Source organism: Tamandua tetradactyla, chromosome 23 (genome assembly GCF_023851605.1).
Source record: "Tamandua tetradactyla isolate mTamTet1 chromosome 23, mTamTet1.pri, whole genome shotgun sequence".
Lineage (NCBI taxonomy): Eukaryota > Metazoa > Chordata > Mammalia > Pilosa > Myrmecophagidae > Tamandua > Tamandua tetradactyla.
This window is the reverse complement of record NC_135349.1, coordinates 10,148,998-10,174,561: the sequence shown is the minus strand read 5'-3', so window position 1 is coordinate 10,174,561 and position 25,564 is coordinate 10,148,998. Positions and strand designations below refer to the sequence as shown.

The 25,564-nt window shown below is 53.0% G+C and overlaps 3 protein-coding genes across 4 annotated transcripts in view; 2 read left to right on the top strand and 1 right to left on the bottom strand.

Annotated features, from left to right (window-relative positions):
* Positions 1–6,581: 6,581 nt before the first annotated feature.
* On the top strand, positions 6,582–10,766 carry POLR2J (RNA polymerase II subunit J). Its single transcript, XM_077140872.1, has 4 exons — positions 6,582–6,731; positions 8,156–8,245; positions 9,555–9,729; positions 10,551–10,766. Exons 1-4 carry the CDS (start codon positions 6,679–6,681, stop codon positions 10,584–10,586), a joined length of 354 nt encoding a protein of 117 aa, XP_076996987.1. The 5' UTR covers positions 6,582–6,678; the 3' UTR covers positions 10,587–10,766.
* On the bottom strand, positions 8,075–17,843 carry LRWD1 (leucine rich repeats and WD repeat domain containing 1). 2 transcript variants are annotated; one of them, XM_077140870.1, is made up of 15 exons: positions 17,694–17,843; positions 16,915–17,149; positions 16,697–16,813; positions 16,049–16,189; positions 15,705–15,809; positions 15,347–15,469; positions 15,154–15,268; positions 14,855–14,964; positions 14,429–14,636; positions 13,863–13,935; positions 13,631–13,771; positions 12,011–12,102; positions 11,710–11,865; positions 11,503–11,636; positions 8,075–11,390 (listed from the first exon to the last, which is right to left on the bottom strand). In XM_077140870.1, the coding sequence occupies exons 1-15, from the start codon at positions 17,771–17,773 to the stop codon at positions 11,253–11,255; spliced, it is 1,968 nt and encodes a 655-aa protein (XP_076996985.1). In that variant the 5' UTR covers positions 17,774–17,843; the 3' UTR covers positions 8,075–11,252. The 2 variants fall into 2 exon arrangements, with proteins under 2 accessions (XP_076996985.1, XP_076996986.1); XM_077140871.1 differs by having other exon boundaries at positions 8,079–11,390; positions 11,503–11,615; positions 17,694–17,841.
* ALKBH4 (alkB homolog 4, lysine demethylase) overlaps positions 17,772–25,564 on the top strand; it is a 16,410-nt gene continuing 8,617 nt past the window's right edge. The window contains exons 1-2 of the mRNA XM_077140279.1: positions 17,772–18,152; positions 22,344–22,541. Coding sequence (XP_076996394.1) covers positions 17,772–18,152; positions 22,344–22,541 — 579 coding nt within the window. The remainder of the gene's footprint in view (positions 18,153–22,343; positions 22,542–25,564) is intronic.

The window sequence follows — 25,564 nt, the reverse complement described above, 5'->3', positions numbered from 1 at the left end:
CAAATGCACCTCTGGCCAGTTTTCCTCCCAAGCAAAATGAACAACCAGGTGCACTGCTCGAAGTTCTGCCCACTGGGAGGATTTCCCCTCACCACTGTCCTTCAAGGACACCCCAGAAAGGGGTTGTAATGCTGCAGCTCTCCACTTTCTGGTGGAACCTGCATATCGTGCTGAACCATCTGTAAACCAGGCCCAAGTTTTCTCTTCCTCAGTCAATTCACTGTAAGGAACTCCCCAAGAGGCCATAGCTCTGGTCTGGGAAAGAGAAGGTAATGTGGCAGCAGGAGTGGAAACCATGGGCATTTGTGCCAGTTCTTCATGTAACTTACTTGTGCCTTCAGGACCTGCTCTGGCTCTATCTCGTGTATACCATTTCCATTTTACAATAGAGTGCTGCTGTGCACGCCCAACTTTATGGCTTGGTGGTCAGACAACACCCAGCTCATGATAGGCAACTCAGGTCTCATGGTAACTTGGTGGCCCATGGTTAAGCATTCAGTATCTACTAAGGCCCAGTAGCAGGCCAAAAGCTGTTTCTCAAAAGGAGAATAGTTATCTGCAGCAGATGGTAAGGCTTTGCTCCAACATCCTAAGGGTCTGCGTTGTGATTCTCCTATAGGGGCCTGCCAAAGGCTCCAGACAGCATCTCTATTTGCCACTGATAACTTCTAGCACCATTGGATCTGCTGGATCATATGGCCCAAGTGGCAGAGCAGCTTGTACAGCAGCCTGGACCTGTCACAGAGCCTCCTCTTGTTCAGGTCCCCACTCAAAATTAGCAGCTTTTCTGGTCACTCAATAAATGGGCCGGAGTAGCACACCCAAATGAGGAATATGTTGTTGCCAAAATCCAAAAAGACCAACTAGGCGTTGTGCCTCTTTTTTGGTCGTAGGAGGGGCCAGATGCAGCAATTTATCCTTCACCATAGAAGGGATATCTCTACATGCCCCACACCACTGGACACCTAGAAATTTCACTGAGGTGGAAAGCCCCTGTATTTTTGTTGGATTTAGCTTCCATCCTCTGACACGCAAATGCCTTACCAGTAAATCTAGAGTAGTTGCTACCTCTTGCTCACTAGGTCCAATCAACATAATATCATCAATATAATGGACCAGTGTGATGTATTGTGGGAGACAAATGATCAAGGTCTCTGCGGACAAGATTATGGCATAGGGCTGGAGAGTTGATATACCCCTGAGGTAGGACAGTGAAAGTATATTGCTGACCTTGCCAGCTGAAAGCAAACTTTCTGGTGGTTCTTACTAATAGCTATTGAGAAAAAAGCATTTGCCAGATCAATAGCTGTATACCAGGTACCAGGGGATGTACTGATTTGCTCAAGCAATGATACCACTTCTGGAACAGCAGCTGCAATTGGAGTTACCACCTGGTTGAGCTTATGACAGTCCACTGTCATCCTCCAAGACCCATCTATTTTTTGCACAGGCCAAATAGGAGAGTTGAATGGGGATGTGGTGGGAATCACCACCCCTGCATCCTTCAAGTCCTTAAGAGTGGCAGTAATCTCTGCAATCCCTCCAGGAATCAGGTATTGCTTTTGATTTACTATTTTGTTCGGCAGGGGCAGTTCTAGTGGCTTCCACTTGGCCTTTCCCAATGTAATAGCCCTCACTGCACGGGTTAGAGAGCTAATGTGGGGATTCTGCCAGTTGCTCAGTATGTCTATACCAATTATACATTCTGGAACTGGGGAAGTAACTACAGAATGGGTCTGGGGTCCCACTGGACCCACTTTGAGACGGACCTGAGCTAAAACTCCATTGATCACCTGGCCTCCATAAACCCCCACTCTGACTGGTGGTCCAGAGTGATGTGTTGGGTCCCCTGGAATTAATGTCACTTCTGAACCAGTGTCTATTAATCCCCGAAATATCTGATCATTTCCTTTTCCCTAATGCACAGTTACCCTGGTAAAAGGCTGTCAGTCTCCTTGGGGAAGGCTTGGAGGAAGATTAACAGTATAAATTTGTGGCAGTGTAACAGGGTTCTCCCCCAAAAGGACCTGGCCTCCCCTTCATTCAACGGGCTCTGGATCTGTAAACTGTTTCAAGTCTGGAAACTGATTAAGGGGTTGTGACTCTGTTTTTGTAATAGGCTAGACTTCTGTTCACTTGACCTAGAACTCTTGTTTATACAGCTCGAATAAGAATTTAGTAGACTGCTCTTCTATTATATTTCTAGTACCCCATGATTTACGAGCTAATGCCACAAATCTCTGCATGTCATATAGTTTTGATGCCTGCTTTGAGTTTGCTATTATAATAGCCACATCTACCCTGTCTTTGGCGATTAAGTGCTGCCACCTGGCTTCTGCCAACTCGGGATCCTGTCATCCCCATTGTGTTTAAGGATTCCAGCTCAGTGACAGCAGTTCCTACAGTAATATCTGACCTACAGAGAAGTGCAACCACAGAGCTCTTTAGGGATGATGGTGCTAGTCTCACAAATTTATTTCTCACTGTTCTGGTAAAAGGTGCATCCTCCGGACATTCCTGGGGTGTAAGAGCAGGCTTTGCATGATAAATCCACTCTAACATTCCAATCTCTCTAAGCCTCTGGATCCCCTCATCTACATTATACCAGGGCAGTTCTGGCATTTCAACCTCAGGTAATGTTGGCCACCTTTTGATCCATGTTGCAACCAACCATCCAAACAAACTGTTAATGCCTTTTCTAACCACTTGAGCTATAACACTGAATGCAGAATCTCTGCTTTGTGGGCCCATATCAATAAATTCAGCCTGATCCAGCCTTATATTCCTCCCACCATTATCCCACACCCTTAAAATCCATTGCTACACACATTACCCTGATTTCTGTCTATATAAATTGGAAAACTCACACAGTTCTTTTGGAGTATAATGTACCTCCTCATGTGTGATACTTTGTACCTCACCTTTAGGGGCCTGTTGGGACTTTAGTCTAGTTATAGGTCTGGAAGAAATGAGGGGTGGTGGGGGTGGTTCATGAAAAGAATTAGAAATATCTTCCAAGCCATTTGCTTCAGGGCCTTCGTTTGCAGTTTCATCTGGTGAAACAGGATTAATCACTCTAGGGCTAATCCCTTTAGGAGGAGGTTGGATGGCCAACTCCTCAAGGCAGCTGGAGGTGGGGCGGCTATGTCCTCAGGGCAGACTATTACAGGGTTATCTAAAGAAGGCTCAGCATGGTCTAGGGTTTCAACCTCACCCCCAACATCATTATCAATCCATATGTCACCATCCCATTTTTCAGGGTCCCACTCCTTTCCAATTAATGCCCTCACTTTAACGGCAGACACCATGCAAGACTGAGATTTCAGTTTACGTTGTAAAGTTGCTATTCTAACAATAAGATTCTGAGTCTGATTTTCAGACATCTCAAGTCTACGGCTACAGGAAATAAGAATTTCCTTCAGGATACTCATAGAAACGTCTACATCTTTCAGACGGTGCTTAAGCTTCTCGTTTGAAGCCTTAAGCCCATCCCTTTCACCCCTTAATGTAGCCACTGTATCTAACAACAACCAACCAACATCTCTATACCTCTTATTTCTACAAAACTGTAAAGATGTCAAAAACATTATCCCCTGAGCCTGGCTTCATACAAGCGAAGCATTAGGAGAATCAAATGGTGATACTTTGACTACCTCTTTTGCCAACTCACTCCATGGATTGGAAGTGTCATTCTGATTATGGGAATCAGAGTCCTTAGTGTCTTTGAGTCCAGTCAGAGTAGAAAACCATTCATAAAAACTCATCTTTAAGATTCTGTTTCTTAAGAACCACTCCTGGTACCAAGATGTATTAGTTAGGGTTCTCTAGAGAAACAGAATCAGCAGGGAACACTCGGAAATATAAAATGTATGAAAGTGTCTCACGTGACTGTGGGAACGCAGAGTCCAATATCTGCTCAGCACGCTGTGAAGCCAACGATTCCGATGGAGGGTCTGGACAAACTCCACAGGAGAGGCTCACCAGCCAAAACAGGAAGAGCCTATCTCTTCTGAATCCTCCTTATAAGGCTTTCAGTGATTAGGTTAAGCATCACTCATTGCAGAAGACACACCCCTTTGGCTGATTACAAATAGAATCAGCTGTGGATGCAGCGGACATGCTCATGATTTAATTCTATGAAATGTCCTCATTGCAACAGACAAGCCAGCATTTGCCCAACCACCACTTGGCCAAGTTGACACGTGAACCTGACCATGACAATTGGTCCTGGGCAGAGCTTGGGGCTCTTGTCACCTCCTTGCCCAGCTCCCAGTGGTGCCAACACCTATGGCTGACCTGCTTGGAGGTGCCAGGAATTGTTGCAGGGGACAGCCCTGGTTCTGGGTGGGCATTGGGGCCTCGCAAAGGCAAGCCAGCCTGAGGTCTGGGGTGCAGCACACCCCCTTTCTCCCACCTCTCCCACACAGTAAAGCCACCCCCACCCACCCTGCACATCCCCTACAAGGGCAGGGTATGGGCTAACAGGAGAGGCACCACCCCAGGCCCATGCTTCACAGTAACAGCTAATGGGCACTGAACACCTTCCTGGCACCAAGCAGGGCACTGGCAGTCACCTCCACTGACTCATCTACTCCTCACCCCCAAAATATCTGCATTTTTTAGCTATCAGGAACCTAAGGCTATGTTCTAGTTTGCTAGCAGCTGGAATGCCACACACCAGAGACGAATTGGCTTTCAATAAAAGGGGATTTATTTAGTTGATGTATAGTTCTTCAGAGGAAAGGCAGCTAACTTTCAACTGAGATTCTTACGTGGGAAGGCACAGGGTGGTCTCTGCTGGCCTTCTCTCCAGGCCTCTGGGTTCCAACGACTTTCCCTGGGGTGATTCCTTTCTGCATCTCCAAAGGCGTGGGCTGAGTTGCGAGTGCTGAGATGAAGTATGCTGAGCTGCTTGGGCTGTGTTACCTTTAGTCTCTCATTTAAGCACCAATTAAATCAAACATCATTCATTACAGCAGGCACACCTCCGAGCTGACTGCAGATGTAATCAGCAACAGATGAGGTTCACATGCCATTGGCTCCGAGCTGACTGCAGATGTAATCAGCAACAGATGAGGTTCACATGCCATTGGCTCATGTCCACAGCAATGGAACTAGGCACCTTCATGTAGCCAAGTTGACACCTGAATCTAACTACCACAGGCTAGAAGTGACAATTTGGTCAAGGTCACATAACCATGACACATGGGATTTTGAACTAGGCATCCAGCTCAGCGTTAAAATGGGATGTTTAAAATCAATTCCAATTGAAAGAAGAAAAAAAGAAAAGGAGCTGAAAGGAGACCCAATAGAGTCAAAGAGACTTGAGGTACAGTGGCAAATTTCAATAAAACCAACATGTTGAGAAATGAGATATAAAAAGTGCTCTAGTTAATTAGAAATTTGAATCCTGGCTGATAGGATGTTAAAGACTTACTCCTATTTTCTTTTAAGGTGTGGTAGGGTAGTGTGGTTATTGGCTTGTAAGAGTTCTTGTCTTTTAGAAATACTTATGGATAAACGATCTATCTGGGATTTGTATCAGAATAATGCTTACCATGTGCCTTCTCACTTGAGAGAGAAACCCTGAACTTCATCGGCCTTTTTGAACCAAGGTATCTTTCCCTGGAGGCCTTAGATTGGACATTTCTCTAGACTTGCTTTAATTGGGACATTTTCTCAGCCTTAGAACTGTAAACTAGCAACTTATTAAATTCCCCTTTTAAAAAGCCATTCCGTTTCTGGTATATTGCATTCTGGCAGCTAGCAAACTAGAACAGGCCCTTCCAGGGAGCCGGGTAGTGGAAGCTCCAGATTTCCTTGGGGTCCCAGGCTGCTGCCCTGCCCTGGAGAAACAGCTGGGAAGATATCAGGGCTCCAACAGCTAACCTGCAAACCCAGTACCTGTGCTTTCAACAGCCCAGGCAGGACCTTTACAAGCTGTACTCTGCAAAAATACAGCGAATCCCAGCAGGGTAGATACACTTACCCAACCCGCGCTGCTCTCCCGCGCCCATGTCCACCTGCCTCCTGCCCAAACCGTCTCTGCCAACATAACGCTCACTGGGCCATCAGCCCAAACATTGGCAGCCAGTGCCGGCTGGGCCAGGGGGCTTGCAGCAGCCGGCCCGAGCAGCCTCGGCAGCGGGTTTATCCGCACACCACCGCCGGGCTGACGGGATGCAGCCCAGGAGGCCCCTTCAGCGCTGCACGGCTGCCGCCACTCCAGGGGCCACTACCCTATGGCTTGGTTCTCCTGCTCCATACTCTAAGGGAGCATTTTCAAAGAGAGATCAAAGGGCATGGGGAACCCAGAGAGGCCCAATTCGGGGGGCGGGTGGTCCCAGCTCAGTCCGGACGAGGCTGTCTCTAGTTCCAGCGCTCTCCTCAGCCTCGCAGCAAGCAACACACTCCCCCGCAGGGAAGCGGACATAGTGCACCTTCCAGATTTACGCATGCGCAGAGCCACCGGCCGCCCTCCCTCCTGCGGGCCTCCCTCGCTCCTGGGCACGGACCTCCAGCCGCCAGGGGGCAGTGGAGCCTAGCCTAGTCCTTACGCGGGTCTGGCACCGGCGACGTAACCCGGAAGCAGACGCGGAACCGGAAGAGGTCGCGTCGTAGCGCTGTGGAGGCGGACGTAGCTGCCGCTGCGAGTCTGGCAGCGGTCCCGGCGTTAGGATGAACGCCCCTCCAGCCTTCGAGTCGTTCCTGCTCTTCGAAGGCGAGAAGAAGTAAGTGGAGCGGGCCGGGTGCGGAGTTTGGGGAGGCAGGGACAAGGCCGAGGTTCGCGGACCCCTGGACCAGATCCTGCGGAACTGGGGGTTCCCCTGCGCGGCGCTTTTTCTGGAGGGTCTGCCAAGCCAAGCGCTTTGCGCCTGTATAGGTCAAACTTGAGGCAGTGGGGAGTACCCGTTTTGCAGAGTTCACTGAGGCTCAGAGTAGTTGAATTACCCGCCCCGGACACATAGCAAGTGGCGGGGTCTGTAGACGAACCCAGAAGGCTTGACACCCCCAGTCCTTTTCCTCAGGGATCTGACAGCCTCCTCCCTCGTCTCCCAGTTTGCCATCTCCATCCTCCTTGCTGCTGCCACAGGGATAGGTTTAAAACTAATATCCGATCAGATGGGCGCCTGTGTGAAACCCTTCAGTGACTCCTCGTTGCCTGCAGATTGAGGGAAAATGTAGTTGAGTGGTTATACAGCCTGGGCTTGCCTCCTGGATCCTCCACTGACTGACTGTATTTTTGGAAGAGTGACTTGATTTCTCTGAGGCTCATTTTTCACAGCTGTAAAATGGGCTTTTATTCTAATTAATTGTTGGTATTTCTCTCAGGAAAGAGTAAATGAGGTAATTTGTGTAAATAGCTTAACCTAGAGCTCAGTACATGGAAGACGCTCATTAAATATTGACTCTTCTTACCCTAAAAAAATTAGAAAGAGGGGTGCAAAGGTTGTTTAGTGGTAGCATTCTTGCCTGCCAGGGTTTGACAACTGGGTTTGCACTCCCCCCCGCCCCCCCCCCCCCCCCCCCCCCCCCCCCCCCGGGAAAAAAGATTCAACAAATGGTGCTGCAATAACAGGATAGTCACATGGAAAAAGAATGAAAAGTTACCTCCACCATACAGCATACAAAAGAAAAAGCCTGGTATACAGGATTCTCTAATCCTTGCTGTCACCAGCCACTTCAACTTGGCTTTAGAGCAGAGGTTCTTGACTGTAAGTCATTTTGTGCCCCAGGAGACATTAGGTAATGTTTGGAAACTTTTGAAGTTGTCACATGGGGGGCTGTTACTGGCACTCAGTGGATGGAGGCCAGGGATGCTGCTACAGACCCTACAGTGTACAGGACAGCCCCCTGCAACAAAGAATGGCAGAGTCTGAAGTGTCACGATGCGAGACTGAGAAACCCTGCTGTGGAGAAAAGGAGCGGTTCAGAGTAAGGCAGGGATCCCACAGTCAGGATGTCTATGGGATCAAAATATAGACACAGTGCTGCTCAGGGTCAGCGGGACTTGATGGAATGAACAGACCCAGAAAGCTTCCAGGAAGTGGAGGGACTTAGGCCTGCTTTGATGGGCAGGATTTAGAACTGGCGAGGCGGTCGGGGCAGGAGGAAGGGTCTTGGCCCCTCATTTGTTGCCTCTGTCTCTTCCCAGAATCACCATTAACAAGGACACCAAAGTACCCAATGCCTGTTTGTTTACCATCAACAAAGAAGACCACACACTAGGAAACATAATTAAATCGTAAGTTCCAGGGCAGAGGTGCTCAGGGGCTGTGCTCAGTGGGGCTCTTTGGGCAAGTTTCATAATATTTTCTTAAGTCCCTCACGGTGCTTACTCTGGCATGTCACAGTTCCAGCAACTTTTCTGCAGAATGATGCTGACCTTAATCTGTTGCCATAAGCCACATGACTAATTTAGCTGACTACAGTTGGTGAATGCTTAGCAAGCCCCCAAATTCCACTCTGGAAAGGTAGGAAGTACCTACTGCATTTCAGTGCTGATGAGTTGAGAAGTGATCAAGGTTAGCTCCCTCCACCCCCATTTGTGGTGACCTATGCCATGTCCTACCTGGCATTCAGGGATCATAAGTTTAATAGAATGAGGGAAAGAACTGGGGGAGGTGTCCTGTAGTTATCCAGTGCCTCTGTTGGGTAGCTGGTACTGGTTGGTGGATGTCTGTTTACACCAGTGAGGTCCTGGCCAGGTGGTCAGGGATGTGATTGTCACTCTGACCCAGGTACTTGTCATTTCGCTGCTGATACTTGCTAATTCCTCTGGTCCTGTGGCCTTTCCTGGGCTTGCAGTGTGCGAGGCTGTGGGCAGCAACTCACCCGATCTCTTCTGGTGCCAGGAGTGGAGATGCACTTGTTTTGTCCGGATGACCGGTGTCGAGCCAGTGCTACACCCACGCTCTGCTGGGGCTTGCTGCTCACCTGCTGGATGAGCTGTGTCCAGTCTGTGCGGAGGGGAGTTAGATGCAGCAGCCTTCTCTCTTGGTGACACTGAACTGCCCTAGAGAATGCCCCAGTTGCACAGCACGTTGCGTAGGCCCCATATTCTGTGCAGCTGCCCAGAACAGGACTCAGTGTGCATGACAGCAGCTGCCAGCCTGTGTTGCCCAAAGGGCTTCCATTTTACTGCTTGGAGTCTGGGACTTGTACCACTGCTGCCTGTATCTGCTGTGCCAGATAATGAGGGTATCGTATTTAATTTAATTTAATGAATGCTGCCTGGGTATTTACTGTTTTCGGAGACCTCTTTGGGGCACTGCAGGTTCCCTGACTTCCCCTGAGGGGAGAAGCTGCTAGAAGCCCTGTTTTTGCAGTTGGGGTCCTTGATCCTCGGTGATGCAGTTTGGAGGTTGTAGCAGGAGGTGAGGCTCCCCACGAAGTCTTCTTTAAACATCAAGAATGGGGGCCTCCCGGGGTTGCACTTAGGTCCCAGCCTAACTGGAGGACTCCTTGGCTGGTGGGGGCTGGACCTGGCCTGGGCTGTGGCCCTGAAGGTACTCAGCTCAGCCTCCCTCACACTGCCTACCCCTGTGCCTCAGACAGCTGCTGAAGGACCCCCAGGTGCTGTTTGCTGGCTATAAGGTCCCTCACCCCTTGGAACACAAGATCATCATCCGAGTGCAGACCACACCTGACTACAGCCCCCAGGAGGCCTTCACCAACGCCATCACTGACCTCATCAGTGAGCTCTCCCTGCTGGAGGAGCGATTCAGGGTAAAGATGAGGAGCCTGTGGTGCAGCTGGGAGGCGAGGGGGACTGAACACCCACAGCTGTAGTACGCTCAAGCCCTCATCCTGCAGCTCACACCTGGGACAGTCCCTGGGTTGTGTTTTCTGAGTGTCTCTGTGGGGAGGGGTGACAGCAGTGACAGAGCAAGGGCTCCACAACAGCCCTCAGGAAGCTGGGACCAAGAAGTATGGCATTGAGTCCTGTGGCCTGCATCCAGGGTGGGAGCCTCTCCTGTGCTCCAGGGCCTCTCCTCTGGGGTACCTCTGGAAGCAGCGGTCCTATGCCCCGTTGGAACTTCCTGCCACCTCATCTCTGTCTGGAAAGCCTGGCTGCTTCTAGAACATTTGTTGGTCTAGGTGGCAGCTCATTCTAGGGTGGGTTCCCCAAATTGAGACATATGGGTAGTGGTCACACCTGTTCATGCCAAAAGGGCCTCAAAGTCTAGCACAATTTAGAGCAGGAAAGATCAGTAGCTTGTCTCAAAGCCCAAGTCATAAGCTCGCTGGGAAGTACCTTTGTTCCACCTGACCCCAGGCAGTAAGACGTGCAGCAGAGAAGCAGCAGGGGTGGGCTGGGCTAGCTCAGAGGGTCCCTTTAGTTATTGGCTGCCCAGCTCCCTGGGTTTGGGACTCGTTTGCTGACCTGTCACAGCGCTCTCCCATGGGGTATAGCTGTATGGCTGTATCCTGGAGAAAGGTGGTGGAAGCTATTTACTGTTGAACCCTGGTCAGGGGATGCTGGGTTTCATTTCCAAACTCCTTGCCCCCAGCCGTTCTAAGTGTGGTACCTTCTTCCTCTTCTCCAGGTGGCCATCAAGGACAAGCAAGAAGGAATTGAATAGTGTGCCCTGGAGCCCAGTTCCAACCCTACAGCAGACACTTCTCACCTGGTCCCCAGTGGAGGAAGGAGGCTCCTCTCGTCAGCTGTGATCTTCCTTGTAAAGATGCCTTGAGAGGCCCCTTACACCTGAAACTGACGTATCCTGTATAGATTTGTCTTAATAAAGTGTAGCTGGAAGAGACCTGGCTGTGGGCTGACATTGGCTGGGCTTTACTTGTCTTAAGTAGAGGTGATTTCACAAGCAAGTGCACCCCCAGGCGCAGTGGGGTACTGACCTGTTTCAGAGCCAATCTGGAGCCCCACTTTGAAAGGTGGATTGGCCCACAGACTATTTGTGTCTGAGGAACAAAACTGGGAACTTGGGGGGCTGCTGCTGGGGGGTAGGGGTAGGGCTTGCAGCAGAAGGGACTGGAAACCCACATCCTTCTGTGTACCTGTGGTCTGTAAGCCTCAGCTACCAAGTCTGCCTGTCCTAAAGTAAGGATGCAAGATGGGGCCCTGTAACTATAAACAGCTCTCCGCAGGCTTCTCTGATAGAGAGTTTAATAAAAATATTCACTGATAAAAAGATCCCCAGCATTAATTAGCCCCAAAGCTGAATAAGTTAGGTTGCGTCCCTGGTCCTGTGCGGAGAGGCAGGCACTCGGCTCCGCCCTGCTTGAGGCTATCACCTCTTCCAGATGGCTACAATGTTGGAGTCAGTCAGGGCGGTGAGGTAGGTCAGGGTGGGGTTGGCCACAACCATGTTCACCATTGTCTTGGTCACCATCTGGCCAAGGGCCCAGGGCTGCGGCCACTTGAGGATCTAGTGGGAAGAGGCAAAGAGGGGCTGGGCTCCTGGCTTCCCCCAGGCCAGGCCTTGTGCTGCTCCTGCTCCCGCCCCCCACATGGGCAGGGAGGTGCGGGCCACATGGTACCTGTGTGGGGGGCTGCGGGGCTGCAGGCAGCGGGGGTGGCTGCTCTAGGATGTGCCGGACCTCATAGATCCACACGTTGCCTTCCTCGTCCCCACAGAGCACAGTGCCCTCATCTGCCGGGACACAGACAGGTGCTTAAGGAAGGGGGGAGCGGGGCGGGGCTCCAGGAGGTAGGGGATGGGGTAGGGTGCGATGAGGCAGGCTCACCTGGACAGGCACTGAGTGAGAAATAGGCCAACTCGGTGGATGACCACTGCAGCCGGGCCAGGACGACCACTGCCACTGTGGACTGGCTGCCCCGACCCGCCCACGTCTGGCTCCAGCTCCACAGACAGATGGTGCCCAGGCCGTTCCCCTTGGAGGCTGAGGACACAGAACGGTGCCTGCGCTAGCTTCTCAACAGACATCTTAGTCCACTCTGGGCATGCCTTACAAGCCCCTGACCTTAAATCCTGGCCCACCCACGTGGGTCCCAGGAGAGCAGTCTATCCTGAGCTGGTTGACTCACCCACGACGTCCTCATTCACAAACGCCAGCCCATCCACTCTACGTCCAGTTGTCTCAGAGCCCTCGGAGAAGTCAAACTCCACTTCGCACACCCTGTGGGGCAGAAGATAGCTGAGCCGGCAATTCCTCTTACACACACACACACACAAACACACCCACACACACTATTGTTCATTTGCTCAAATCTCTGCTGGATGCCTGCTCTGGGCCATGCTCTGTGTGAAGGTCAGAAAATACCACAAAGATGTGGGCTTAGCCCTGGAGGGGTCAACTCTGCTCTGGAAGGGGGAGCCGGCACTGTGTGACCTTGAGCTGCAGGAGCCTAGAAGCCGGATGGCCTGTTCTGCCTGAATGGGGGTGAGGGATGTGGTCAGGAAAGGTTCTAGAAAGAGGCCTCTGGGATTGAGCGTGAAGGATGAGCAGGGGTGTGTCAGCCAGCCAAGGGGGCAGGCAGTTCCATGCTGAGTACTGGGGGCTTGACAGGGAGATGCCGGAGAGCTGGCGGCCTGGGAATGCCGGAAGGAGGCGCCAGCTCTGACCCTGAGCACAGTGGGGAGTGGGTGCTGACTGCTTTTAGACAGCAAGTATCGTGGCTCCTATCAGACCCGGGGAAGCCAGCCTGGAGCCAGAGGGCAGCCAACTCATCTGCAGGACAGGCCTGAGCCAAGGCAGCAGCGAGGGGACCAGGAGAAGCAGGCGTACTGGAACATACCCTGGTACTTGGGGGCTAGGTAGACGGGCCCAGGTGACTCCTAGGTGGGGCATGGAGCTGTTCCGAGAGAAAAGGAGCCCACGGCCACCACCGGCCCCAGGCTGGATGACTGCAATGGTCTCTGCCGAGACTTCTGCTACTACCCCCTCCACAGCAGCCACTTACTCCTGCCACCCATGCCTAAAATTCTTCACAGGCCATTCACTGCCACTTAGAATAAAATTCAAAATTCTTCTTGTGGCCAACAAAGCCCAGCATCCCTGCCACCAGGCAACCTTTGCCACCTCACTTTGTGCCACTTCCACTGGCTTTGCCAAGCTGTGGCCAAACTGCTCAGCCACGGTCTCCCACCACTTTTTCCTTTGCACATGCTGTTCCCTCTGGGTGCTGCGCCCCTCTCTTCCACTGCCGGGCCGACACCTTTGCATGCGTCATGTGGAGGGAACCTGAGCCTGTCAACCTGTCTATGTACCCACTGTCACCTCACCAGAGCCCCTGGGGCCCTCAATCTGAGGTAGGCCTTTTACCCTCTCATGGAACACCCTCTCTTTCCTTCATAGCCCACGTCGAGTTCTGTGGGTCCCATAAAGCCAGGGACCTTGGGGTGAGCACTCCTCAGGGGTCTTCTAAGTGGTACAGGAGCCACAAAGCCTCCACGTGTTGTTTCCAGAGCCTCATCCATCACAGCCACCATCTCACTCCTCAAGCCCAAGGAGAGAAGTAACTGCCCCACTTTACAGGTGAAGAATTGAAAGCTAAGACAGACAAAGGTGACACTGCTGGTGAGCAGCAGGGCCAGGTGATGTGATCACAGGAGATGGGGTCAGAGTAGCTCTGAAGAGGTCCTAGGGGAGACCTGAGCCCCTGGCTCTGGGGCTTGGCTTTCAGGGTTCCCCTGTCTGGCCTTACCTCCTTTTTTGGGGCTGGTCCAGCCGCACATCCCAGCAGTAGCAGCCACCCTCACAACCAGCCAGCAGGTAGGCATCTGGGCAGGAGGCAACGGGGCAGAGACGTAGTGGAATGGATGTGGTGTCGAGTGTGAGTAGCTGGCTGCAAGCAGAGTGAGAGGGAGCCCATGAGCCATCTGTTCTCCCCCCGAGCAGCGGGCCCCGGCTCCGCCAGCCCTACCCCACAGTGTTACCTGGCCTGGAATTCATAATCATGGTTGGGTGCCCCGATGTCCCAGAGGACGATCCGCTTGTCGTAGGAAGCCGCTGAGGAAGAAAGCGGAAGGGTATAGGTGGGTCCTGTTCCCTCCTGCAGGCCACATCCCAGGCTGAAACAGTGGTCCCAAGGTCAGAGCCCCTCCACGGCAGGGAGAAAGGCCATGGCTAGGAGACAGGAAGTCCCAAGGACCTGCAGTCCTGGTCTTCTTCTCTAACCTAATGTGCTAGCACCAGGTGGCCGTGTCTTGCCAGGCCCCTGCACACACATCACCTCTTGGGGTCACCACACAGGGAGGGCCAGAGGTATCAACTCACACCACAGGCAGGAAGACAGCGGCCAGCCCATCACAAAATCCCAAGGGCAAAGAGCAGGTCGGGAGTAAAGCCGGACGTGAAGCCCAGTCAGTTGACCACGAAGCCTAAGCTGCTTCCCACCACAACCAGGCAGTACTGTCAGCCAGGGTGCAGGGGGCCCACTGAGGAGGCCAGGTCTGCAGGACGCAGGGCTGGGGGAGCACTGGATGTGGGAAGAGGGTCTTACTGAAGAGGTGGGTCTCGTGGGTGGGGCTGAAGCAGAGGGTGGCGATGGCCTTCTTATGGGCGCGGATGACCCCGCAGCAGAAGCCGGCACGCACGTGCAGCAGCCGGACCAAGCCCCGCAGGCCTGCGGCTGCCAGCACACTCCAACGCTTCTTGTGGCCCGCCTGTGTGACCACTGTCAGCGCAGTCCAGGCCACAGAGAAGAACTCCTGGGGAGGGGAGAAGTATGGGGAAGCAGTCACTGACATCTAGAGCTGTACATGTGAACAAGCAGGCAGAGCTGTGCCTGAGTAAACTGAGGCCCAACATCAAAGAAAAAAGTCATATGGTGAGTGCATGGCTGAGGCCAGACCACGATCCCAGTATTTTTGTCCCCAGGAGCCAGAGCTGTGCTGCTACCCTGTAGATGTGGGGCCAAGGGACTCACCTCACCGGGCACCTTGTACTTGTGCAGTACGATGCCCGTCTGGCAGTCGATCACGCAAACGGCCTCCCCACCACATGTGGCCACGGTCTGGGATGTGGCCCCTGAATGCCCTATTTGGGAGGGTCAGCCTAGTGAAATGTTGTTCATTTGCACCCCTGCAGCTCCCTCCTTCTGACCTCCGATTCCCCCACCCACCAAGGCCTTCTCTAGGGAGCATTCCCGAATCCCCGCTCCAGAAATCTTGTTCTGCTTTTGTTGCCTGTGGCCTGGCCCCTCGCCCCCGCCTGCCCAAGATGTACCCTCCTCCCAGGCCGGCTCGAAGGCACATGCCCACAGCTGGGTCTGCAGGTCCTGAGGGCTGTTGTTCTTGCTGTGACACTGCAGGAAGTGCAGGGGCTCCAGCTTCAGGGCAGGCTGGGGGGACAGAGGGAGTCATGGCTGCCCCAGCCCCAGCACACCCACCGTATGCTCCCCGCCACCTCACTAGCTTACCTGGCTGCCCTCGGATCCCATGGGGCTGCCCTCTGCCGGAGCTGAGGGGGAGATACATACACGCTTGCTGGGAGAAAGGTTGAGTGGGATGTCACCTGGCCTTTTCAAGGCCACCAGCCTGGACTGTGGAGGGGTGGGGGCAGAGGGCTTCGTGACTGTGGGGCCATCACCAGGCTTCCGTCCTCATCAGAGGCTGGGCAAGGGCTTCCCAGGATCACAGAGGAAACCAGGTGGGTCATCGGCAGCTGGCTCCTGAGCTCATTTCCAGGCCCCCTGGGTCCCCTGCAGCTTCCCTAAGAGTAGGGTCGAGGCTAGCAGGCACACGGAATACTGGGGAGCCATGCAGAACCATACTCACCCCAGGTTTGTGGGAGGTCGTGGCCTCTGTGGGTCTCTCTGGGATGTCTGGCTCAGCTACCTGGGTCCCACCGGAGGCCACCAGCTCCTCGGATATCATCTGCACCTGGGTGGGGACAGAAAATCAGGAAGCTGGACACAGTTCCGGTCCTGCTCAGTGGGATCCTATGCTTCTGGAGTTGGGAAGGGGCCTCTCCAGATAAGAGGGCTGCCTTCCCTGGTCCACCTCATGCCCCGCAGTCCTTTAGCCCCTCACAGGTTACGACCTCCAGGGCAGAGAAAGACCGTGGGAGCCAGTGAAGCATCTGGAGAACCACCTCCCAGCACAGTGAGGCAAGGACATACCCGCCACTGGGTGAACTCGCTGAGGGACTCGGGCCCGTAGCGAACGTCCCTGACGGCAGACCTCACAAAATCCGCTTGGACCGTCTCAGCCTCTTCTTCGGGGCCCAGTGTAGCCATGAACTTCTCCCAGTGAGCTGTGACCTGGTGCGAGACGGAACACCAGATCCAGGCCCAGCCCAGCTCTCCTGGATCCCCTGTGGCCCCACGTATATCATGATCACAAGTGTCTCACCACCACCACCTCCTGGAAGCACCCCTGAACCACAGCCTTCTATTTGCAGGCTGCACAAATTTAAGCAAAACACACACCAGAAACAGCCCTAGAAGTAGGGAACTGGCTCAGGGTAAAGCCTGGCAAAATACTTTAAAAAGTGAAAAGCACTCAATGGCCCCCTCTGTGCCCCACCTGCAAACCTAGGACAGGGCCTCCAAGGACAGGGGCCCACACACCTTATTTCAGTAGGGATGCAGCAGGGCAGGCTCAGGGCCACACGTCAGGGTAAGGTTCGTGACGGCCCATTTCATGTTCCAGCAAAAAGCCCCTGTAACCTTCCTTAATATCCTCCAAATGTCTGGTTCTGCCACAGCCTTCTCAAGGCTTCTTCCTGCTCCTTGCAAGCTCGGAGACACTCTGCCACCCCCTCTTACCCTGCTGGTCAGCTCCCGGTTAAGGTTCTCCACCTGAGAGGACGTCAAGGAAGCATCCTTGCCATTGACCTTACGCAGCTTGGGCAGGAGAAAGGAGACTTTCAGGTTGTCACTCACCTGGGAGATGAGAGACCAGGGGCTCAGGGGTTGTCCCCAACCTGAGGCCCGAGGGCTGCGGATCCTGAGCCCCAGGCGTGGAGCCCGTAGGGGACACTCACCGTCAGGAAGGGGTTGCCCTCCAGGTTGAGCTCCTCAAGCTCTGGGAACTGGCACAGGACAGTGACGTCCCCGAGCTGGTTGTTGGCACAGCGGAGGATGCGCAGGTGGGACAGCCCCAGGTTGGCTGGCAGTGTCTCCAGTTGGTTATTGGAGAGGTCCAGCTCTTGCAATTGCTTCAGGCGGCCCAGGAGTTTGGGGTCCAAGTGCTCCGAGAGCAGCTTCAACCCTGACAGACTGGGGTGAGGGGCAAGAAAAGCTCAGGGTGGGGGGGGGGGTAGGCAGGCATCCCACCCCAAGTCAGGCAGCCTCGGGAGGCTTTCCCGCCTCATATTTCTGGTACAGGAACTGCCCCCCTCCTCTCTTTTAACATTTAAACCTCGTAACTACGTGAGGGCTCAGTGCAGCACGGAAGATTTTCCTGACCCCTGGGAACTCATGTCCTACATAACGATCTCAAGGGGTTACTCAGCAGTCCTTTCTGCAAGTCTCTCTCCCTAGCAGGCCGGGTGCTCTGCAGGGATAAGGCCGCCCGGGCCCACCCGGCACAGGGTGAGGTAGCGAACTGTTCATGTTTTAACGAAAGTGAGAGCTTGGCCCGAGTGATTAGAGACTGAGCTAGACCCAGAGGGCGGTACGGGAATGGACGGAGAGTGGGGGAGGGTCCCGGCCTTTCTTTCCCACCGCCCAGAGATTCCGGCCCAGAAGCCCAAGCAGCCCCGGGGCGGACTGCGTGGCCCTGCCACCCCCGGAAACACTCTCGCCCCTCGGCGGCTCTTACTCCAGGCTCCGGATCTTCCCAAGCCGGTCGCATCTGGGCCGGCCCAGCTGCAAGAGCAACCGCGCCGAGAGGGGACCCATGGCGAAGAGGCGCGGCCCCGCGCGGGCCGGAGCGGCGGCACCAGCGGTCGGCGGAGCCGGCGCCTCCCGGAGCCAGGTGCTGGCGCCCTCGGGAGCCCGCGCTCAGGAGGCGGGGCCGCGCGACTCTGCCGCGGCGACGACCGGAAGGAAGCGCGCCGCGACCTCGTGCCCTGCGACGCGGACTACAACTCCCAGCGGCCCCAGCGGTCCCGCGCCTGCGATGGCGGCGGCGGCGGCGGCGGCGGCGGCGGCGGCGGCGGCTGCGGCGGGGGCTGAGGAACCAGAGGTCCTTCGAGAATGCGGGTGCAAGGGCATCCGGACCTGTCTGATCTGCGAGCGACGACGCGATGGTGACCCGACCTGGGAGCTCCCTCCGCAGGTAAGAACTTGGAGAGGGACCGTGTCCACAAACTCCTTTGTAGAGGGAAACTGAGGACCAGGTTGGGCATGACACGTATCCACAAACAACATTCTTCATATGGGGAAACTGAGCCCCAACTGGCCATGAAACAGGCCCCGGATCAAGACGTGTCCTCGATCTAGAGGCTTTGAGGAGTGGTACTGGGCGTAGGGGAGGGGGAGGGTGTAATCCGACCACAACTCTCAGCTCTGCGACCCCGGGGGCGCCTGTCAGCAAACTTCGACTTTGCCTTTCCGTGCTTAGTGCTGGGAGCGTCATGGGCATGTGGGGAGATGGCTCGGAAAGAGTAGAGGGCGGTGAGAATTAGGGCAGAGTTGCCCAAAAGGCCTTGGATAGAAATGGGGAAGGAGGAAATGAATTCCTATTAACTAATGAAAAAGAGCCTTTGAACTGGGTTTGCAGATATTGTAGTTGGTTGCAAGAGTGGGCCATGCTGCGTGAGCTGCTTGGATAAAGGCCTGCGGTGAGTGCATGTGCTAAGACCCACTAGAGGGTCCTGTGTGAGGCCACTGGGCAGGTTAGACTTTTCCTGAAGGTCATGGAGAGCCGCTGGAGGGTTTGAAAGGAATTACCAGATCAGATGTGACTTTGAGAAAGATCCTGGGGAGAGCTGGGGGATAGTATGAAGTCAGGGAGGCTGGGAAGCCAGAGAAGACACTAACGCTGTTCGTGGTAAAAGTGCCAAAGGCCTGAACTGTGCCATTGGCCATGGGTATGGGGACGTGGGACACTGTGGAGTAAGGAACATCCCAGTCTGGATGGCTGTAGAGTGCAGAGAGTAAGATATCCAGGATGACTCTTTTGTTTTACTAACAAAACAAAACAAAACCAAGGGGATGGGCCGTGGTGGCTCAGCAGGCAGACTTCTCACCTGCCATGCCGGATACCCGGTTGGATTCCCGGTGCCTGCCCATGTAAACAAACAAACAAACAACAACAAAAAGCAACGGCGTTTATTTCTCTCTCACATCATAGTTGAAAGTGGGTTTCCCACTTCAGAGGGTAGAGGCAGTTTTGTTTTATACCAACCAAGTGGACTGTGGCTCTGCCTTTGTAAACAGGTAGCTTCTAAGGTTGCTCTAGTCGGCCCTTGTGGTGGGGAAATAGAAGTCTAGAGACAGGTATCCCTTTAAGAAAGCACCTTCTCAATTTTAATATGTGTTGGAGGCCCAGGAGAGGAGATGACGATCCAAAGCTCGGGAAGCATCTGCACCGGAGTCAGGGGCTGGAAGTGAAGCTTTAGTTGGGGTTGAGATCCCCAGGAAGAAGAAAAGTGAGAGAAAAATAGAGGGGTAGCAGTGGGAGTCTGGGGATGGGAGTAGGAAGAGAAGAGAGGCCATAGGGGGCCAGGGCTGAGTTCTGATGGTCTCTGAAGTCCCAGCTGGCTGAGCTGTGGCCAGAACCTCACCATGTCTGTACTTCAGTCTCACAAGTAGGAATTGTTTTGATACCTGCTACGTCCTAGGTTTGTCTTCATGAGTAGTTGGATAATCCATCTAAAATATTTGGTGCAGTGGAAGCAATTATTAGCAATGTCATTAATTAAGAGACCAGAAGAAGAAAATGCATTGGAAGCTAAGAGAGAACTTTAAGAAGCAGTAAAGAGCTGTATGACGTCGGTCGAGATTGACTGCGTAGAAGACTGAAAAGAGGCTAATGAGTAAGATAGTTTAGGAAGGGGTGGGGACCTCTGTGAGAGTTGGAGGGAGGGGCAGGAGGCAAGGAATGACTTGGGGGAGGGAGGCACAGATGCAAATACAGGAATCCTGGAATGGAAGGGAAGGGAGAAGGTGAGCAGAAGCTTGGAAGGAGAAAAGGCCAGGGATGGTTTCTTGACTGTCTTAGAATGGGGGTGACCTAAGTGTGTCTCCAGGCTATGGGGAGAAGAAGAGAAGGAGATGTGAGAAGGGAAGTGGGTTAGGGGTTAGGGGTTAGGGTTAGGGGGTTAGGTTTAGGGTTAGGGTTAGAGTTAGGGTTAGCTCAAGGTGTGAGGACTTGAGAGTTCAGTGCTGGGCCTGGGAAGGAATTGACTTAGAACTGAAAGGGGCTCATTCCTCTACTGAGAGGAAAGGAAAGGAGTGTAGAAGGGAGAGGCGTTTGGGAGAAGGAAGGAAGGGGTTTTGAGGAGTCTGAGTGGAGAACATGGGGCAAGGCTGGCCCTTGAAGGGCAAGCCTTGTGACTCCCAGGAGGGTGGAGTGAACTGGCCCTGGACATGGAGGTCTGTCTGCCCTTCAGGCTGGTGGTCTTCCTGCTGGGGTATGGGTGGTGGGGCATGACCCTGACCCCCTTGGAGAGTGTTCTGTCCTGCTGGGGAGAGAGGCAGACCCCGTATCTGGGCAGCGGACCCAGAAAAAGTGCACTGACGTGGATGGGGAGATCGGCTGGGAAGGGCAGTCAGGAAAAGCTTCTCGGAAGAGGCAGGTTCGCAGTCTGGCCCTCACGGAGATGATAGGCGTGAGCCAGCCCATGGCACACTAAGGGTAGAGTTAGCAAAAACTGAAAGATTGAGAGTCGAGTACACTCGATGGGAAGAGAATAGTCCCTTCAACAGATGGTGCTGAGAAAACTGGATCTCCACGTGCAAAAGAATGTATACCACCCTATATAAAAATGAATTCAAAGTGGATCAATGATCTAAATATAAACACTGAAACTATAAAACTCAGGAGAAAACATTAGGAAATATCTTCAGGACCTTGGTATTAGCCAATGGATTCTTAGATTTTACACTAAAAGCACAAACAACAAAAGAAGAAATAAGCAGCACTTCATCAAAATTGAAAACTTTTGTGCATCAAAGGACATTATTAAGAATGAAAAAACAATTTACAGAAGGGAAAATATTTGGAAACTATTTGTCTGATAAAGACTAGTATCCAGAATATATAAAGAGCTCCTAAAACTCAACAACAAGAAAACAGGCAACCCAATGACAAACTGGGCCAGGACTATGAATAGATATTTCCTTTAGAAATGGGTATGAATAGATATTTCCTTTAGAAATGGGTAATAAACACCTGAAAAGTTGCACAACATCATTAGCCATCAGGAAATGTAAATCAAAGCCACGATGACATACCACTTCACACCCGTTAGGTGGGCTGCTATTAAAAAACAAACAGAAAATAACAAGGGTTGATGAGGATGCTGCAGAAAGGGTGAAATTCACTGGTATTTGCTGTTCCCTTCCAGCTCTTCCCTCGATGCTGCAGTGTTCCACTAGACTCTAGACTCCTGAATTTCAAAATAGCTGTTTCACACAGTTTCTACCAGTTCAGTGGTTGTTTTGGTGCAGGGACCGATTCCTGGCGCTTCCTGCCCCACCATCGTCCCACAGTCCACTCTCTGTTCTTTTTTGAAGGGAAAGTCCAGCAGTGCACCTCCACGCTGCCTCAGAGCGGCAGGGCCCTCCAAGCTCCCCACCTCTGGCCTCCCAACCTGCCTTACTCACCTGTGGACAGCCCTGGTGTCTCAGGCTTCAGTTTAGCATTATTTCTGGAATCCTTGGTGTGGACTGGATGCTTTCCCGTGTGTCCTCTCCTCTCATCCCCATGAGGCTAGGGAAGGACCAGCAGTCAAAGAGGAGCAGGTGGCTCCCAGGCTGCCTTTGGCTGTGCATCCTCAGGCTAGCTCTGAATTTTACTGAGCTTCAGTCACCTTGTCGTTAAACAGCAGAAAACAGCCTTGGTAAGGAGGATGCTTTTCCCTCCTGTGGATGAGGAAAGTAAGAAGAAAGTCCAGTTTGAATGCTGAGCTCATTTAAGGGGGTTGAAGGCTTTTCCCGGGAGGCAGTCCTGGCAGGGGCTCCACCTCCAAGCCCAGGATGCCCCACTCTGGTCTCCACCTGCCTCCCGGAGAAGCTTCCGGGACATGGCAAGGGTAGGAGAGCTGGTTTGCTCTGCAGCTCTTGACCTGATGTCCAAGTGAGTGAGAGCTGGAGGGCAGAATTGGGGTGGGGTGGGGAAATCACATCTCTTGTTTAGTTGGAGTTAGATTTCACCAGCAAAAAGAAATGAACCATCAGAGGCCCCTTCAAAGGCAGCTGGCCCACAGGTTGGGGGCGAGGCGGGCTGCTCCAAGGGAGCCTTTAGAGCACACACCTACGGAATGACAAATGTTTCCATGGCTTCCCTGTCTTTGTTTTGCAGAAAGCACACCGCTTCATTTACTACCCCAGCACTGGCTGGGCAGTGGGGGCCAAAGAGTCTGACTTTGAAGACTGGGCCTTCCCCTTCCCAGGCGTGATGCTCATAGAGGACTTCGTGAGCCGGGAGGAAGAGGCCGAGATGGTGCGTCTGATGGACCGTGACCCTTGGAAGCTCTCCCAGTCCGGCCGGAGAAAGCAGGTGTGCCAGCGCGAAGGTGGGATGGAGAGCCGGGATGGTCAGGTGACCCTTGTCACCTTTCCTCTGCCCTGACTGGGCTTCGCGGGGCCCTCCTCTGTGGCCCTGCCTCCCAGAGCTGCCCTTGACTCGGGCCCCGGGCTGGCCAGGGTGGGGGTGTGCAGGGAGGGTACTTGCCCAGGCTGCTCAGCTTCCCACCAAGACAGCGTTGGGCTGGGCCCTGAGGCTCACGTGGCTGCTCTGCTCTTTGTGCTTCTCTCAGCCGGCCCGGTGGTGGTGCTGGTCACTGTTTTGGTTCGCTAAGCCTGCCAGAATGCAATATACCAGAAATGGAAGGGCTTTTAAAAAGGAAGTTTATTAAGTTGCAAGTTTATAGTTCTGAGGCCTTAAAGATGTCCAAACTAAGGCATCCAGAAAGAGATACCTTGATTCAGGAAAGGGCTGAAGATGTTTGGGGTCTCTCTGTCAGCTAGGAAGGCACATAGTGACATCTGCTAGCTTTCTCTACTGGCTTCTCGTTTCAGAGGACTTCCTTCTGCATCTCCAAACATCTCTCTCTGTGTTGGCTCTGAAGCTTTTTCCAAAATGGTTCCCTCTTTTTTTTTTTTTTTTTTTACATGGGCAGGCACCGGGAATCAAACCCAGGTCCTGGGCATGGCAGGCAAGCACTCTTACCTGCTGAGCCACCATGGCCCACCCCAAAATGGTTCCCTCTTAATGGACTCCAGTAAGTGACTCCACCTTGATGGATGGAGACGCATCTCCATGGAAACCACCTAATCAAAAGGTCCCACCCACAATTGGGTGGGTCACATCTCCATGAAAACAAATTAATCAAAAGGATCCCACCTAGCAGTATTGAAACTGAATTAAAGAACATGGCTTTTCTGGGGTACACAGCAGTTTCAAACCGGCAGTCACCTAATATTCCTTGAAGGGGCCCCTAGCAGGACACTTCCACAGCTGCCAAAGGCTTCCACCTCCCCGGCCTCCCTTCGCGTGAAGCTGTCTCTCTGCGCCTCATGTATCTTTGGCAGCTGCTCCTGCTCCTGCTCTGGCCTTGAAGCCCCAGGCCCCTCTGCCAGGGGTCATGTCTACCCCCTCCCTCAGTCCTGCTCTTTCTAGCTCTTTCCTTCTGTACCTCAGCCCTTCAATCCCTGTAGGCCCTGTTCTCCATCTCTCTTAGTTGGCCAGGGCTACTGTGACAAATGCCACATAATGTGGTGACTTAAAAAGAATTTTGGAGGCTCAGAGTCCAACATCAAGCTTGGCAGGGTTTGCTTTCTCCAAGTCTGACGCATTCTGGCAATTCTCCGTCACGTGGCAGTCTCTCTCTTCTTGTGTCCCCTCCTCTGACTTCCAGCATCGCTGACTCACTATGTCTGAATTTCCTCCACTTACAAGGGGCTCCAGTCATACAGGTTAAGGCCTGCCCTGGTTCAGTTTGGTCTCATCTGAACCCTTATCGAGAAGATCCTATTTTCCAACGAGCCCCACCTTTACTAACAGTGTCTTCTGAGGTCCTGTATACAACTGGCCTCAAACCCATAGGTCCTTGGGTTAAGGCTTGAGTGTGTCTTTAGAGGGACAATCCCCGACACCATCCGTCTTCCCACTCTTTCCCTCCTCTCCCCTCTTATCTTCTCTCCTTACCCCACCTAAATGGCACCACTAGTCATTACAGTCACTTCCTCGTGGACTTCTCACCCTTTGCCCCTTCACTTCATTGTATTCTTTTTGCTAAAACATGACGCTGGTGAAATCTGACTCTCCCCCACCCCGTGTCTGCAGCTGTTCAGTGGCCGTGGCCCGAGGAGCTGCTCACAGCCCACAGTGGGTCTCCCCTCTATTCTGTACGTTGTCTGTAGGTTGAGCTGGGCCCTGTCTTCTTGCAGCAGCACACTGGATTGCCCGGGCCCATTCGCTTGGCCACCCTTCTCTGTCAAGCCTTCTCTTTTCTCCTCTTCCCCCACTTCCTCACGCTCCACTGATGACTTTGCTTCATGGAGGAAAAAGAAGCTCATCTACACACCTGCCTGCCTGTGTGTACGCTGTGACATCTGTCCTGTTTCTAGGGCTTTTCTCCAAGGTCACTGTCCCTGCACCTGTGATCCCCATCGGTCCCTTCTCTCCTCCTCGAAAGACGATGCTCCAGGATTTCTTCCCTCCCTCTCTTGGAGGATCACTCCTGCCCACTGGCCCTTTATCAGCATCAGTGTACCAGAAGGCTCCATCTCTCTTTTTTGTAGCAGAATTTCTTGTAAGTGTTGTCTATTCTCCCATCTTCCTCTCTTCACTTTCCTTCTTAACCCACTCAGAAATGGCTTCTGCCACTGACTTCCAAGACGCAGACCCAGTGGCCTGTACTCAGGCTTCATCCTACGAACTTGTAGAAGCATTTAGTGCAGTTAATCATGCCTTCCTTTTTGAAACACTTCCCTCACTCAATTTCCAAGACTCCCCAGTCTTTGGCTTTTCTGTCACCTCACTGACCAGCCCCTTGCAGGCTGTGTTCTCTTCCTCCCCCATCTTGTGAGGTAGCAGTGTCCCCAGGCGCAGGCCTTGATCTTCTTCACCTCCTAACTGGACTCACTCCTGTGTGGCCTCGGCCGTGGCCCTGAACCCCATTTGCGTGCTTAGCCTCCCACAGGGCCCAGCCCAGGCGTCTCATGTGATCATCCCCCCACCTTCAGTGGCCCCATCCCGGCAGAGTCCGTCTTCCATCTGCTCAGGCCAGATGGGATTTGGAATCTTTCCAAATTTATGTCTCCTGCTGCACTTCCAATCCATTGGTAATTCCTGTCAGTCTTCCTTCAAAACACATCCCAAATGTAAGCACATCTCACCCCTGCCACTGCCGCTACTACTGAAATCTTCAGTTTCCCTCCCTGGGATTCCTGTAGGTACTTCCTGCTTCAGCCCTTGCTCAAGTTAATTTCAAATATAGCAGGGAAGTGATACCTTTAAAACTTACATCACAGCTTGTCACTTCTTTGTTTAAAACCCTCCAGTGAAATGCCGGAGTC

Excerpts from the sequence above, each read along its gene's own strand:
- POLR2J (XM_077140872.1), top strand. The coding sequence starts at position 6,679 with ATGAACGCCCCTCCAGCCTTCGAGTCGTTCCTGCTCTTCGAAGGCGAG. Across the intron at positions 6,732-8,155 it reads CTCTTCGAAGGCGAGAAGAA|AATCACCATTAACAAGGACA; the intron begins GTAAGTGGAGCG and ends GTCTCTTCCCAG. Across the intron at positions 8,246-9,554 it reads CTAGGAAACATAATTAAATC|ACAGCTGCTGAAGGACCCCC; the intron begins GTAAGTTCCAGG and ends CCTGTGCCTCAG.
- LRWD1 (XM_077140870.1), bottom strand. The coding sequence starts at position 17,773 with ATGGGTCCCCTCTCGGCGCGGTTGCTCTTGCAGCTGGGCCGGCCCAGA. Across the intron at positions 15,810-16,048 it reads GCGAGTTCACCCAGTGGCGG|GTGCAGATGATATCCGAGGA; the intron begins GTATGTCCTTGC and ends GTCCCCACCCAG. Across the intron at positions 11,866-12,010 it reads TGTGAATGAGGACGTCGTGG|CCTCCAAGGGGAACGGCCTG; the intron begins GTGAGTCAACCA and ends CTGTGTCCTCAG.